The following is a 15,965-nucleotide window of genomic DNA, read 5'->3' on the forward strand; positions in this document are numbered from 1 at the left end:
GACATACAGCTCCAGAGGCCAACAAGGGAAATGTTCAAATCTATTTCAGTCTAATAATGTTTGAAAAAAATAAGGGAGTAGTGACTATTTAACTGTGATATTTTGCTATTGAAGGGGGGATGTGAATTAAAAAGCGGAGTAGCATCCACATCCCTGCTCCCTCAAGAAAAAACAAACAAAAAGCAGCTACAGTAACAACCAACAAAAAAAAAAAAAAAGCCAAGAGAGTTGTTGAGGGGATATGTATTTCCTAGTAAATGTGTTACAAAGATGTTAAGCTCAAATAAGGTATTTCAAGTTCATACTAATAAAATGAAAAACACACTAGCTCTGACAGTTTAACTTGAGATTACTAAACTGTACTTTATATTTGATATTAAGGTTATTTAAGAAAAATTAATTCAGTTTTCCATTTGTTTCAGGTCCAGATCCCACAGCAAGCATACCAAAAGGTACGTAAGTCTGCAGACAAGTGATGCCGGCCTTTCACAAGCTGGAATATTCTATGTTTGTGTAGCCTTATGAATTTAAAACCTCTTTCTTTACAGACAAAACATCCTACTACACAACCATCTCTGTGTGCTTATACAGTATTTGGCACTATGCTACTGAGTTACTTATCCATGTATATATATTTTGTGGCTATTACTGTGCAATGTTGTGTCCCTGGTAACACCTGGAACAAGAGTATTGCTTCCTTCAAAACAGAAGCACATGTTCAGTACCCTTTAACTCATATTTGGAGTGGCAATTTTCTTCTTAACCTGCAGTTGGAAGTCACCAAAGAAGTATTGTTGCAGGGTGATTCAGAGAAAGAAAATAATGAATTTGTATAGTGTTTAGAGCCTTCCAGGTAGATCTGTTGTAGTTCTGGGGAAGCTTATAGTCCTGTGTTCTCAGATCACTGTAGTACCCAGCTTCTGGACAGATAATCCCTATCTCTGCATCACAGATTTCTGTAATTTAACCTGCTAAACAGAACATTTTAAACTTTTTTTTTTTTTTTTCCCTTTCTGTTGTCTAAATTGACTATACTGTAACTATATGTATAGTCACAAACTGGCTGTGTGATGGTTTGGAGTTGTATAGCACTTCTGAAGTTGCTCTTCCCACTTTGTTTGCCTGTAAGACAATGCAATCTTTTTGAACACTGCAGAATGTTCTCTGTATAGCTTTGCTTGTGCATAGAGTGTATGATATCCAGGTGACTCTGACACAGTGCAGTGTGCCAAGTCCTTTCTGTTCCTAGATCTAGGTCCCGAGATCGTCGCAGACACCGCTCTCGCTCAGCCTCCAGGGAACGGAAGAGAAGAACTCGCTCTAAATCCCGTGAGAAACGCCATCGCCACAGGTCTCGCTCCAACAGCCGCAGCCGGAGTCGCAGCCATCATAGAAGCAGGCACAGCTCCAGGGAGAGGAGCCGAGAGCGCAGCTCCAAAAAGAGGTCAGTGTTGATCTGGAAATGGCTTTTCCTGCATGTATAATCAGATTTATTTATTAAATTTTTTTGCACTAAATTAAGTTTACATGCAGCACTTAGTCATTTAAATATGTTTTGAGGCTGTCACAGATTTCAGTCATGCTCTTAGCATATTTATGATTTAACATATAGTAGTGTTTGGTTTTTTTTTTAATAGTAGGGTTATGTATGCATTCTGTTATGGAGGAGTGATGCAGCATATTGTGGTTAAGTTGAGAATCCTAATAATTTCTTGCAGTGTAGGAAGTGAAATGATTGGTCTCCATTTGAATTTTAGGATATGAGCAGTCTTCTTAACTTTCCTCTTGGGTTCTTGCTCACAGTGGTGGAATGTATCTGTTGTGTGCTGTCCCGGATGAAAACAAGTTTAGATATATCGGAAAATAAACTTCTTGCATCAGATCTGAAGATAGCACTTTGCATGCAAAGTGGTTTGATCTCTTTCTTAAGGATTACTGTAAAGAGCGGTCTGGGGCTGCTGCCTTTGTGTGACTCAGTTGCTGTCTGCTCCTGAGGGCTGCTGGCTTATTTTAGATGAGTGAGGTAAGCGTAATTTAGAAGAGGGTTGGAATTGCAAAACAAGGCTTCTGGTAGAGAGGTCTACTCACAATCTGGATTCCATTCTTGTAAAGGTCAGTGACTGAGGCAGAGATTTGAGAGCAGTATAGATAATAGGGTGCTGAATCTTACAGCAGTGACAGACTGTCAGCTTACAAGAAGAGAAAAGGTCCAATCTGAAGTGTCAAAACACATGGGTTTTAGAGTTCAAATGATTTTTAGTTTTATCACTAAGGATGATAAAACTACTGAACGGTTGTTCAATGCATTCATGTGTGCTCTTTGCCGTAAAGATGAGCCTTCTTTCTGGGTTAGATGATTCTAGTTGCACTGTGCTCTGTGAAGAGCATAGAAAGCAGAGTTGGGTCAAGTCTTCTGTTTCCTTATTTTTGTGGCAGGTGAATAAAACATGAGTGTCCAGCGCTCTGGCTGATACCATCAGTGGTGTCTAGTATGTAGAATTCTTCAGGGTGTTCTGTAGTGTCCTGAAGTCAGTATTTCAGAATCCACAGTTTCTGTGTTGATGTTAGCTTGTCATCAGTTATATTCTAGAGCATGTCTTTTCAAGGTGTTCACCAGGACACATTACCAGTCTTCAAACTTGCAGTTTTTCAGTCTTGAAATAGGAGTTTTCATTTGAATCAACATGCTTGTTCACTCATGAAGTATATACTCAAATTGTCTTTGGTACTTCAACCTGGAAGTCTAGCCTTGCAAAACTGGATTTCAGAGAAAGATGATTATTCTACGATTCTCATCGTAGTTGTTCAGACTCTCTAATTTGTTGAACACAAAACAAATGATGCATTACCCTCTGTCTACTGGCAGAGAAATCTGTAAGGACAAGGAAGTAGCATGCTAATGTTCAACTGTTGGTGCTGTCTATATAACACTAAACCTGTCAGCTGCTAGAGATGAACTGAAAGAGCACAAAGTGATTTGAAGATGAAATCGTTGTTGTTTTGCAAGATACTACCAAAGGTTTAGTCCTTCAAGCTCTGTTTGATATGTATGAGGAAAAACACTAGATTTCAGGGCACAGGATTTCAACTTTATGAACCTCAGTACTGGTAATACTTCTCTTGGTGCCGGGTTCTTACCAAAATGAACAAGACTGATCTGTGTTGGAATAATCTTTGGCACAAATAAGATTTTTGCACTACAGCTAACTTGACAAAAAAAAGTTTTGCCTTCATTAGTAGTTCATATCTATTAATTCTTTAATGCCAAACAGTGTTCTTGTCCTTAAAGTAAGCAAGTTGTGATTTCAAGAGACTAATGAATCCATACAGCTAGTTTTGCTTCTCTGGAACTAGGCTATCTATTGACCTTTCAGTCAGACTAGATACCTCCTTCTTAGAGATGCAATTAGATGTACTTTTTGCATGAATGTGGGAGAATTCTTCCTGTTGAATACAGTGCAACTGTTGATTCTGGAATCCAAAATAAACCTGAACTTGAAGGCTCAAACACATTGTGCTTCTTGTTTCTAAGAACTGTTTTTCTTGTCGGGAGAACTGCTTATTGTCAAGTCTTCTTGTTTATAATTTCATGAGGAGTTTCTCAAAATCCAGATACAAAATACCTTTATTCAAACTCACCTTCCTTAATTTCAAAACACCCAGTCATCCAAGGGATTCTGGCCAAAAATACTCTGGAGAAGATACACTGCAGCATGTTACCAGCTTCAGGAAGGAGTCCTAGCCTTTTGTTTTTGAGTGGCATAAGCACATGAACTCAGATCTCAGGAATGTGATTCTTTTCAAAGCCTCTTCCAGAAGAGCAGAGTGACATCAGGAACAGTTGTAGGACTGTTGAAATCTGCAACAGTGGCAGCACATGGCACCATCAACTTTAAAGCCGTTGAGAGAAGCATGGAGTTGTGGCTTCTCCATGGGAGGAGTGACATTTTACACTAACATAATGCCTTCTGTGTGAAGGGGGGCTTGGCTGGAGTGTAATAAGATACTCAATAGCATCATTGAAGTTTTCACGAACTACTGAGTCCTGTTCTTTAAGCTGTTTTTCTCCTGTGTTCTTTGGATGCTTTTGGAAGTTGTTTTTTTTTTCTCCTCAAGAGTGCTGGGGAGGGGCTTTTTACAAGAGCATGCAGTGACAGACAAGGGGAAATTGCTTAAACTGGAAAGGGTAGATTTAGACTAGATATTAGGAAGAAATTCTTCACTGTGAGGGTGGCAAGACGCTGGGACAGGTTGCCCAGAGACGTTGTGGATGCCTTCTCCCTGGGGACATTCAGGGCCAGGCTGGATGGGACTTAGAGCACTCCCTGGTCTAGAGGGAGATGTCCCTGCCTATAGGAGGGGTTGGAATGAGATCATCTTAAAGGTCCCTTCCAACCCAAACCATTCTATGACAATATGTAGTATGGCTTCAACGCATAAGTGTGCTAGGCAGTTAAACTACGTAATAGATAAACTCTTCATGCTTCCTCTGGAAGTCACATTCCCATTTTGTTAGGTATAACATCGTATACGAGTATGCAGAGATTAGCATTTGCTGCAATCATAATTTACTTCCTCTTAATTTTCATGTCTGCTTTTCTTCAGAAAACATTTCCTGAAGAACCTCTCACAAAAAATGAAGAGCTGCCACCTCTTAGATGCTTCTTCATTCTGAAAGCAATGGGATGTTTGTGTGCTGCTTAAGAAAATTCTACAAATGCCAGAAGTTTCTTGAGATGTTTTCTTTAATCTATACCATCATTCACCCTACAGATGTGGATAGGCTTAAATCACTTAATAGCTGGAATCTCATTTCAAATTTATCATTTCAAGGAGCAGGCTTTTGCATGACAGAACGTGTCTGAAATATCTGGTATAGTAGAAGTGTGTCTAAAGATGGAAACCTGTCTGACAGTCACAACAACATGCCTAAGATAGTAGGAGCCCTACACCTCCCCAGGTGTGGATTACAGGCTTATCAAGAGCAGGTCTAAATACAGTGCTGTGTTCCCTTGCTGTTAGCTATAGGGTTCTGCTAACTAAAATGGATCATCATTCTTCTCTCTAGAAGCAAAGTAGGCATTTTGCTTTCTCATTACAAATAAAGAAGAGCCAGTGTTACATGTTGTTATTCATACTCAGTGATAAGGCCAATCAAGGAGCAGACCCAGGTGTGTGTGAACTGAGATGCCTGTGTCTGTGCGTTTTGATCTAGCTTGCAAGAACTCATATGAGGCTGATGTCCTTTGTGGACACAGTATGGTCAAATAAAGTATCTGAGATCATTCACTTGAATTTCTTTTCTTGTGATTTTAGGTGACGAGATCAGGTGTAAATCTTGTGAATCCCATTACAGACTCATCTGATATACTTCTCTGTCTGAAGATAGGATATGATTAGTCTCATTTCTTTGCCAGCTGGTAAAGAATTCTGGCTCATTAGCTTAGATGTCTACACTGCAGGCACATAAAGCAGGGTATTTTCAAAATATTCTTCCCATCCTAGCAGACAGCAGAGTATTATAGCCTGCCCTGTGCGTACTTTCCAAGGAGATGGAAGGTGCAGGTGTAGTGGGGGGGGGGGAATGCAAACAAAAACGACATAGACCTGTGCGTTTAGTAAGATTTCTCACCCCTTAGAGGTGTTGAAACCATGGCTACCCTGCTTTCTTAGATCTGATACCAGACTGCCAAAGCTACTTAGGATTTTTGTCCAGGGCTTTGTATGGTTTTTTTGTCCTTAGACTTAATGTAGGCGTTCACAAACACTGCCCTCAAACCACTATAATGTATTGTAACACGATTCATAGCTGGTGAATGTGACAGTAGATGCTACCTGTGTGTCTTGTGAGTGAGGAGTTTTATTGTAAAGTATCTGCTTGATCGCTTGGGAAGTAATTGTTCCCGAGCATTCAAGATAATACAGTCTAACAGAGGTTCTGATTCTAAAGTCCGTATCTTGTCCTTGAAAAAGGTAGGAATGGTACCTTAGTTCTGAATCTTCTGGCAGTAATATTATTTGCTAAGGCAATTGTGTGTGAGCTTTCATATCCTTATGCTGTGACTTCTAGGATAATCACTAGAGTTAGACTGAGACAATTGATTTGGGAGCATTTTTGCTTTTGCAGTGTACTTCTGCAAAATACGTGGGAACTGCTGTATTAACTCCAATATCAACTTCTTATGTGATGCATAGTTTGGCTTCTTATTTCTTATGTAGTTTGTGGTACAGGATTGCTGTATGTGGACCTCACCATTTGCAAACGCTCCGTTTTGCAAAACACTGCACTGTCATGAAAGTAATCATTTTAACTAGAAAACTGAAACAAAAGGTAATTTCTCAGTAAACTCATAAAAGAAAGTTTAGTGCCAAAGCAACTTGCACATGTCTGTTTTGAAGCTTTGAGTTAACAACAGTAACATTATTCCGCTATCTTCTCGTGCATTTGTGATTATATATATCTACTGTTGGGCTGGAATAAGGAGAGAATGATAAGATCAGAATGCTGTTTGGGAGTTTATGAATTCATGACTAACTAGAATTCTCAAATGTACTGCACTTTCAGATCCTCAAAAGAAAGATCTTCCCGGGACAAAGAACGTTCAAGAGATCGTGATAGAACATCGCGTGATAAAGATAGAAGCCCAAGAGAGAGATCGCCGCGAGATTTCAAAGACAAGAAACGTTCTTATGAAAGTGCTAATGGCCGATCAGAAGACCCAAGGAGCTCAGAGGAGCGTGAAGCAGGGGAGATATAACCAGCTGTATATTCACCCGATCTCTAGCTTCCTGTGGAGTTGCATACTATGGTTTAGTTTACAGTTGTTCAAAGGGACACCAGAGAGCAGTTTTGAGATACTGATCCAAGTAGGGTAGATGTACAGTATATAAAAGTGGTTAAAACTAAGTCAGAATTAAACCCCATTTGATTTAATGATGCCTAAAGCTGGGTCCTGGACTTCCACCAAGTTGTAAAACTTCTCTGAAAGATTTCTCTTTATTCAGGACAACAGTTTTATGTACAAAAAAGCAAATCTCAATGTTTTTAATCTCCTTTCCAATACAAGTTAGTGAACAAATTACGTTGTACTACTTGCCTTGGGTGCTTCTGAACCTTTATAAGTTCTCCAATTCTGCTCCAGTCAAAACAGCAGCATTGAAAGGTTGTACTTCTTGGAAATTTTTTTTTTGTTTGCTTTTTTTTTCTAAGAGGGTGGGTGGATGGATATTAACTTTTGTTCTAAGGTTATGTTCCCAATGATTTTTTTTGTTGTTGTTGTTGTTTGGGAACCTAGGAATTGATTACAGGGGGAGCGTTTAGACAGGAATGTGTGCTGGAGAAAGCTGAGATGTCTTTTTACAGTGCCTATTTAGACTTGGAAATTGAACAGCTGTTGCATTACATCTTTTTTTATTTCTACTTAAATTTTGAAATCAAAGCCAGTCCCGTATCTGTACCATTTGATTGGTATGTGTTCAATATATTTGTTTTTTTTCCATAAGGACTCTTTCTGCTTTTTCTTGTGGGGTGTAAATGACACATCTTTAATTGTATTAAAACAAAGAGAAAACAGCTACAAACAGCGCAACAAACAAAACCTTAAGAACAAAAATAAAAAAAAAATTAAAAGGAAATCACACTGTCCAATAACTTAACGAGTATATATTGGTCTCTTGAGGTGATTCATGCTCCAGGAGAAGCAGTCTTTCTTCATATGGTCCTGACTGTTCTAAGATCATTAGAGGTAAAACCGTGGAATTAAAATGATCATGGCATAGCCACTGACTGCTTGGTGGCTTCATTATTGAGTCTGGAGCACAAGTCTTATGAGGAGTAGCTGAGGGAACTGCAATTGTTTAGTCCGGAGGAGGCTGAGGGGAACCTTTAGAGTTCTCTACAGTGACCTGAAAGGAGGTTGTGGTGAGGTGGGTTGGCCTCTTCTCCCACATTACCAGCTGTAGGACTTGAAGGGGTGGCAGTAGGGAGATTCAGGTTGGGTGTTAGGAAAAATTTGTCTGAAAGGCACTGGAAGGGGCTGCCCAGGGAGGTGGTGGAGTCACCATTCCTGTTGGTGTTCTAGAAACATTTCAGTGTGGTACTGAGGGATGTGATTCTGTGGGGAAATATTAGCAGTAGGTGGACGGTAGGACTGGATGAACCTGGAGGTCTTTTCCAACCTTGGTGACTTTGTGATTTAGGTACAAGCTCTTTATGTAAAGGACCTGCTGTGGGTTCTGTTGGTCTGAAAGGGCTTTGGATCAAATCAATTATTCAGGTAGCTTCTACCTTCACGCAGAAGAAAGAATTTAGTATGTTTCCCTTGAGGTGGCACCACTGAGTTACATAACAGCAGCAATGTTTGTAACGATACACTGGCATTTTCAGCTGGTTCTAACAATGTATGCCCTAATTAAAGGGCCTCTGGAAGCCAGCTAATCATAGCTATACAGCACAGCTATAAATTCACTGTGTGAGTTTCTTCCTCAGTGTCTTTTTCTGTAGTGTTTGGTTTTCACTGTGATCAGTACACATGGGTGGTAATTCTCATGCAGAAGATAATTGTGCAGCATTCTGGCTGGCACTGAGCTAGAGCAAGGCCTTTACATCTCTGCAAGGACTTGGATCCAACATGGTTTGTGCTCAACCACCACATATTTGTGTCTTTTTAAGCTCCTGTAGAAACAGTATAATAGCAATGGCTACCTACTTATCAAGCTTTTATTTATTTACTTGAAACCTCAGTGTGAATTTCCTCCCTAGGAACGTTTTGTGAAATCTTGTGTTGCCCAGCTGCGTGATCAGTGTGAGCTACCAGTGTTCATCCCTCTGGTAAGCACTTGCTAAAATCTATTATCACGCCAGTGTTAATGGAGTTCTTACTGCTAGTGTGACAAAGGCGAAGTCATTTCTACATGCATCTTGTATAGCAGAATTGCAGATGAGTGGGTTGCCAACTCCTGCAATAAAAACATTCCAGAAATACTGAGGACCTGTCTCCCCATGCATCCAGTGACCAGAGATGCAGCTCTGAGCATTTCATTATCTCTGTTCCACTGCACAGTTGAGGGGTGGCGTTGACTAACCTTAGTCTGGGTGATCACAGTGATTATGGAAAGGAACTACTGCATTGTGTAATTGAGAGTTTTGACAGCAGTACTGGTGTACTTGAAATAAAGAGGGAAGAGGGGGCTGCTTGACTTTAAGCATACCTTGGCTCCCATCTGTTTGTACAATCTGTTTTGCACCAGTTCTGCCCCAGGAATATGGCAAGTTTTCAGTATTGCAGCCAGGTGTTTCTGCAGGGCAGGATGAACTCCTCCATTACTGGGAGGGTTTTGCAGTGGATGAAGTTGCAGTCAGCATAAAGCAAGTGTAAGTGCAAATGAGCCTTGTCCCAGAGGTGATGGCAGTGTGCAGCCCCAGGTAGGGCAGCACAGCACCAACATCCCATCTGTTCCACTGCTCTTCACCCCATGTTTCTCAGGGCACCTTCAGTTACAGGACTGTCCTTAGTTCTGTAAGCAGAACAGGTTCTAGCTTCTCTGGAAGCTGTAGCCCCCACTTGCACTGTAACTGCTGATGTAATTCTTGAATATTTTCAGTAGAACCTGGAGCTCTGGCTTGCGCTCAGGCCCACAAAAGCAGGAGAGTGTTGTAGGGGATCTGGAAATACAGGGGATGAGAGGAAGAAATGTTGGTTCCCCCCCACCTTTGCTTTCCTCTTTCTCCTGTGTAGGTGGGCAGGGGACATCAGCAGGCAATTAGGAAGTTCTATGTGGGCTCTCACTCTCCACCTGATGTTACTGGAGTGACAGGGGTTCCCAGTACCTTCCCCAGTTGTACTGGGAGAGGCATCAGCAAGGAGACAGTGACACGGGGATGGCAAGCACAAAATGTTCCTATTTCTGCAGTTAGTTGAGGAATCAAGTGGTTCAGCCTGGGGTGCTGCTGGCTCACGTGGGGGAAAAAATCACTGCTGTCCAGCCATTGCTTGTTTGGTGCTGACCGTGTGCAGTCTGCTGTAACCGAGCCATGAGCAGGCTCAAGTCCACTCTGCTGCACAGGCTGCAAGTGCTCTGGTGTGGCAGATCTGGTTAACTGAGCATCAGTAACAGTCTGATGGCAAATTGTCTCAGTATTAACTTCAGAAACGTGAAGGTGAAAGGGTCTTCCTGGCATCCCCCTCTTCTAAGGTAGGATGTTGCCTGTATTGATTTGCCTGCATTCCTTTCTTTCCTATTCCCTGCATTTCACCAAAGCTGCCCCTGCCACAGGCCTTGAGGGAAGCACTGGAAGGTCAAGGCCAGGCTGGATGGGGATTTGAGCAACCTGTTCTAGAGGGAGGTGTCCCTGCCTATAGCAGGGGTTGGAACGAGATGGTCTTAAAGGTCCCTTCCAACCCAAACCATTCTGTGATTCTGTGTTTGCTCAACAAAGCTGACAAACTGAACTGTAGCACGTGTGTATTTCTACATCGTTTAGGTAATATTTTGAACCAGGTAAGTGTTTTCTTGGCTCTACAAGATTGATTTTTTCCTTCTGGGGATGTTTTATTCCTTTGTAACTCCCCTACCCCCCCACCCCAGCCCTGTGACCCCACACTGTGACCAGCTGCCACTCCAGCAGGGCCTGAATGAAAGAACACACCAGCTTTCCTTGTGTTTATTGTGTTACAGTGAAGCAGAACGGCCTGTGGTTATTTGCAGTTATCAGCTGATGATTTCACCACATCTAAGGAAAAACAATTAAACAGTCCTGGACTTGGTCTCTGCTGAAGGGAATGTCAGGAGAAGCTGTGCAGGAGCTTGGTGCTGTTGCCCTCCCCTGGGTGCACAGCCAGAGCAATCTTCTGGGAGTCACAGTGCAAAATCCAGGTGCTGGAGACGTTCACCCCTGCCCAGGGGGATCCAGTGTTGCCCACATTCAGTGTCAGAACCATCTGTGCTGGAGGCTCTGAGGCACCTCTCCCCATGCTGGGGGCACTGTTGCCTTGTCCAGGATGGGCCTTTTCCTGTGTCTTTTTCAGATGTTGCTCCTCCCCATACTCAGAACGACCCCCATTCCAACAACCATGGTAGTTCAAAACCAAACCCACTCCTTTGTCTCTTAAATAATAACCTCTGCAAAGTCCGTGACCCAGGAGATGCTTCAAATCAGTTTCCCTCTCGTCACTGATGAGGATGGCAAGGTAAAGGCTAATGGTTCCTCTCTGGGCTGATGCTGCTGAAAGAAGCAAGTCTTCCAGAAATGGCAGGCTTTAAATCTTGGTCTTCAAATGTGGCCTTCAGGGGCCACCCCCAGAGGAACCCACCTGAAGCAGTGCAGCTGTGAAGCTCATCAGGATGCTGGCTTTGATGCATCTGCGGTTTTCATTTGACCACAGAAACTCAATTTTCTAAGGAAATTATTGATGTTAACATCTATATTACATAAGCCTTTTTTAATTATTTTTTTTACTTTTTCATTCTCCAGCTGTGGCTGGAGGCCCAAAAGCAGCAAATCAGTGCTGGTGAGAAGTCTGAAGAGCCTGGAGGTCGCCTGCCCTCACCAACCCGCTTCTTTGTAGATGTTGGTCAGGTGAGTGCAGATCTCGTTGGTCACCTTCTCAAAGGAGGCTTTGCAGTCTCCACCAAATTTCTCCTCCATCAGTTGCAAGATAATGTCACAGATGATCTAAACAGGGAGAAGGGAAGAAACAGTGTGGACTGTGTTAAAAGGGAGTACGTATTTCAAGTTGGGATTTTTGGAGAACAGAGAAGGAGAACAAAATTGAGGAGCGTATAGCATGTAGAATTAGAAATAAGTTGTGGAAAATGAGGTGCGTTATAGAATTCATCCCAAAATTACAGTCACTTCTGTATTTTTATCTACCCTGTTTACATGTAATCTTGGCTGCACCCATAGCACACAGCCACTTAAAAACCACTTTATAGGACTGGTTCACTTGGTCCCTCCAATGCAGTCCTTGTGGAGTTAGATATGCCCAAGTGTTGAGGAGCGCTGTGCTGGACACCTACAGAATAGGTAACTTACAGGATAATCTGTCCTGCTCATTCACTGTGTGGTGCTCTGCAACAGTGAGCATTTATGTGTCTTGATAGTTTCTGGGTAGGTGGTATCATGTGAATTGGTAAATCTTTTTCAGTGTTGCATTTATTGTTTTGCATGCATCTTTACCCTCAGTCATCCGCATCTTTCCGGGCAGGAATCCTCATTTAGTATCTTATTCAATAAAAATTGGATCTGCTGCTTTGGAAACCACCCTCCTTGTGACTGAGTGACCTCTGATGGAAGTTGCCTCTTTTCGCACTGTCTGCATTGTAGGGTGGATAACACAAAGACCTGTGTACTCTGCTATTGACTTCAGGTGGACTTGGGTAAACCATTTGGTCCTGTATGACAAGTGTGTGAGAATCATTTTGTTCTGAGAAAACCTGCTACAACTCGTGGGCAGCTCTGTAGCTCTCACCAGAGCTGACCTGCCTGCACAGCACCCGCTGCACGGCCTTCTTACTTACAGATGCATTCCTGCAATCTTCCACCATCTTTCTCCATCTGTGCTGTAAACTGTATACACACTTACACATACCAAGCCTGTTTTCCCCAGTTCGTCCCCTCCAAAGGAAAGATGCCATCCCATCACAGCTGCACTCCCCAAGAAGATGACTCATAGCTCACCCTGAAGTTCTTGGGGTCAATCTTGAGCTGAGTGGCGTGTTTCTGGCCGAGTGGGTTCAGTATCCCAAGAAAAGCCTCAGTGTTGTCCAGGTGTTGCACCATGTCGTTGATGGCGGTGAAAACCCTCTTGCCATGGCCTCTGACCTGATCTGACTGTTTCATCTCTTCGGCGCTGTCCATGCCCTTGAAGTGTGTGAAGTAGGACTTGGTATCTGGGTGCTCAGTAAACATCCTGTTGAGAAATGAGATTTGGCCTGACTTTCAGATGGAGGCATCAATGCAGATGTGAATTCACATTCCTGGCCTTGTCTTAGGTATTTACTGGCCTTTTCCTCTCTTTATTAGAACAGATCTGTCCTTCCCATGCATTTCTATTCTCTTCCTATCCATGAATGATTCTTGTGCCCACAGCAGCCTGACTCTCTCCCCAGGGCACCCTCCTCCTCTCTGCATTTTAAAACCTGCTGGCCCTGCTGATAGTCTCTGCTCTGCTGGGAGGTTCACTCACAGCAATTTGGCCAACTTTATTTAGTCTCCCAGCAGAGTTTCACCTTTTCACAAGGATGTGTAATTGATATTCTACATCCTAATACCAGGAAGCACCCGGGATCTGTGCTATCTGCTTGAGGAAGTGCCTGAAGCTGTGCTATCTGCCCAAGAAAGCCAGCTTCCCCTGCCCTGCATTTATTCTGCTGTTTTGGAAGTGAACATCCCGGAATCAGATCTACAGGGACACGGGAGCACATTTGGGCAGGGAAAATGCAACAGTGCACAGTCATAAGGGTGTTCTGGACAGCAGATGGTTCCACTTTTGCCTCAGTTTGTATTTTCAAGGGGAAACCCAACTATCGTTTTTCTTAGTCAATCGCTTCCTGGAATCTGTCCCTGAGAATTCTTCTGCTAGTAATAGATAATTGTTTGAGTTCTCAGCAATGCTTATTTTGTTTATTTTAAGGTAGCATAGTTCAGTGCCACTCATAAAGGAAGTGACTTTTACAATATGCCAACTAGAGTTATCTTGATCAAACCACTAAGCCATCAGTTTACTTTGTTGAATCAGTTATCCACCTAAAATAGCAATAGCAGATTCTCTATTGCATTTCACAGAATCAAAGGACGGTTGAGGTGATCACACACGCCTGGATCCATCTGCTCCAACTGCTGCTCATCAGGGACACCCAGAGCAGAGTACCCAGGGCCATGTCCAAGGTGCTCTAGGAGATCTCCAAGGAAGAGACCCTACAAATTGTGAGCAGCCCATGCTAGTGCTCCCATCACCAGCACAGCACAGAAGTGCCTGATGGTCAGAAGGAACATATGTGCTCCAGTTTGTGCCCACTACCTCTTGTCCTGGCACTGGGCACCACTTTCCCTTCAGGTGCTTGTACACACTGGTCTCCCCTGAGCCTTCTCCAGGCTGAACAGCCCCAGCTCTTTCAGCCTGTCCTTGCAGAAGCAATGCTCCAGCCCCTTCATCATTTATCATAAATACATCACTCTTTTTTAGGGGTTGGGAGGGAGGAGTGAAGAAAATGTTCCAGCCTCTCCCTCCTTTACCAGACCCCTTCTCCCTTCCTCTTACTTCTCTTTGTATGCATCACTCCTCTGCACCGTTTCCTCTCTAAAGTTGCACAATCCAAAGCAAACCAAAATGTTCCTTGTGAGGCTGTGTCAGACACAGTGAGATGTGCTTCTAGGTGGCAGCTCCATCCTTCTTGCTGGTCCCAGCTGGACCCCCAGGCTAGCAGTTAGATGGGCTCTTTCCTTACCTGACCAGCACTGCTGTCCCATTGTCTTCAGCATCCGCATACATCTTCTCCCAGGCACCACGGGCGCTCTGCACCTCTGCTTCAGAGAAGGACATGGTGGAGGAAGGGAGGAGAACACGGAAGCAGTGATGGGATGATTCTGCTCCAGGTCTCTCTTCAGGGCTGTCTAAATACTGCCTGGGGGATTTAAGAGATCATGAATGGACTCTTTGTCTCTGTTCCCATCGGTCACATTTCTGTCGGCTTTAGGGCTGCCTAATCGCCTTTAATCAGGAAAGAAATTAACCACATGAGGAGGGAGGCATAGCACTCCTGCGTGGAGTCTGAGGCCAGAGCAAAGAGCTTCATGTCCAGGAGGGAAGGGAAAATAGGGAATTTTCAGTGGGGAAGAAGAAGGTTGACTCTCCTCCCTTCCTACCCCTGCCTAAGCCAGTGTTCGGCCTCTCTCCTTGACTTAACTACTTTGTTCCCAAGAATGTTGCTGTGCTCAGAACACCCCGGTGCCCTGCACTCTAAAGATCCCCTTTCCAGCTCTGGCTACTCACTCCATACCTACTTTCATGCTGTGGCCATTTCTTTCCTCCCAACCTTCTGCTCTTTGGCTCATGCTTTGGCCTTGGAACCAGGCAGATGGCGGACCTCACTGAGGCTGATGATGATGACAGAGCATCTGTGGGCAGCCAGGCTGTGGTGCCTTCAAGGGCTGTAGCATTCTAAGGCAGAAGATGAACCAGTACAGGATGCTGGGACTGCAGCAGGGCCTTTCCTCCTGTTGGTCACCCTAATTCTCCTGCCTTGCAGCTATGATAATGTTCTGTCCCTGAGCTTGGAAGAGAGGAAGAGGTAAGTGGCAGGAGAACACACATGGGCTCACTATCATGACTGTCACTGGGAGAAGGAGGCCAAAAAAGCTCAGATTATCCACATGGCACCCAGGCTTAACCTCTGGCAGGAATGTGCTGGTTAAGCTCAGAGCACGCACACAAAATAGGGCTTAGGGGCCTAGGGAACCACCGCTGCTGGAAGGTGTGGAGACAAAGCCTCATTGTTTGGGATGGTGTGGGGGAGGAAAAGAGTGGGCACAGTGAGCAAGGCCAGCCCAGTGCCTGGGGCAGATGGAAAAGGATGGCTGCTACCCCACAGAGACCTTCTGGAAGTATTGAATTATCACAGAATCACTGCAGTTGGAAGGAACCTCTAAAGACCATCTGATCCCACTCAGAGCCCCTCCAGTCTGACCCTAGGTCAGAGACGGGGCATCCACCACCTCTCTGGGCAGCTTGTGCCCGTGCTTCATTGCCCTATTGCAGCACCACTGAGAGGGGCATTTGAAATGCTGGGAGGATGTAGAGGGACTTAGCACAGGGATGGGACAGAGGCCAAGGACTTTGTGGCCTTTCTCTGGTCTCTTTCACCTCACAGCCTGTGTTTTTCCTTTCCTCTTTCCTAATAGAGGTGAGAGCAATTCACTGAGCTCCTTACAAATTCAAGCTCTGTGGCAATGGGGCAGAAGGGAC

At 43.8% G+C, this 15,965-nt stretch overlaps 2 protein-coding genes across 4 annotated transcripts in view; one reads left to right on the top strand and one right to left on the bottom strand.

The window, feature by feature from the left end:
- LOC107313484 (putative RNA-binding protein Luc7-like 2) overlaps positions 1 to 7,635 on the top strand; it is a 29,143-nt gene extending 21,508 nt beyond the window's left edge. For all 3 annotated transcript variants that reach the window (XM_015861795.2, XM_015861813.2, XM_015861805.2), the window contains 3 exons: positions 423 to 452; positions 1,250 to 1,444; positions 6,566 to 7,635. In XM_015861795.2, the coding sequence (XP_015717281.1) occupies positions 423 to 452; positions 1,250 to 1,444; positions 6,566 to 6,758 (418 nt within the window). In that variant the 3' untranslated portion in view covers positions 6,759 to 7,635. The remainder of the gene's footprint in view (positions 1 to 422; positions 453 to 1,249; positions 1,445 to 6,565) is intronic.
- A 3,012-nt stretch (positions 7,636 to 10,647) lies between these two features.
- On the bottom strand, positions 10,648 to 14,614 carry LOC107313500 (cytoglobin-1-like). The gene is made up of 3 exons (XM_015861824.2): positions 14,449 to 14,614; positions 12,680 to 12,911; positions 10,648 to 11,674 (listed from the first exon to the last, which is right to left on the bottom strand). The coding sequence occupies exons 1-3, from the start codon at positions 14,541 to 14,543 to the stop codon at positions 11,546 to 11,548; spliced, it is 456 nt and encodes a 151-aa protein (XP_015717310.1). The 5' UTR covers positions 14,544 to 14,614; the 3' UTR covers positions 10,648 to 11,545.
- Positions 14,615 to 15,965: the final 1,351 nt, after the last annotated feature.

This window comes from Coturnix japonica, chromosome 1 (genome assembly GCF_001577835.2).
Source record: "Coturnix japonica isolate 7356 chromosome 1, Coturnix japonica 2.1, whole genome shotgun sequence".
Classification (NCBI taxonomy): Eukaryota; Metazoa; Chordata; class Aves; order Galliformes; family Phasianidae; genus Coturnix; species Coturnix japonica.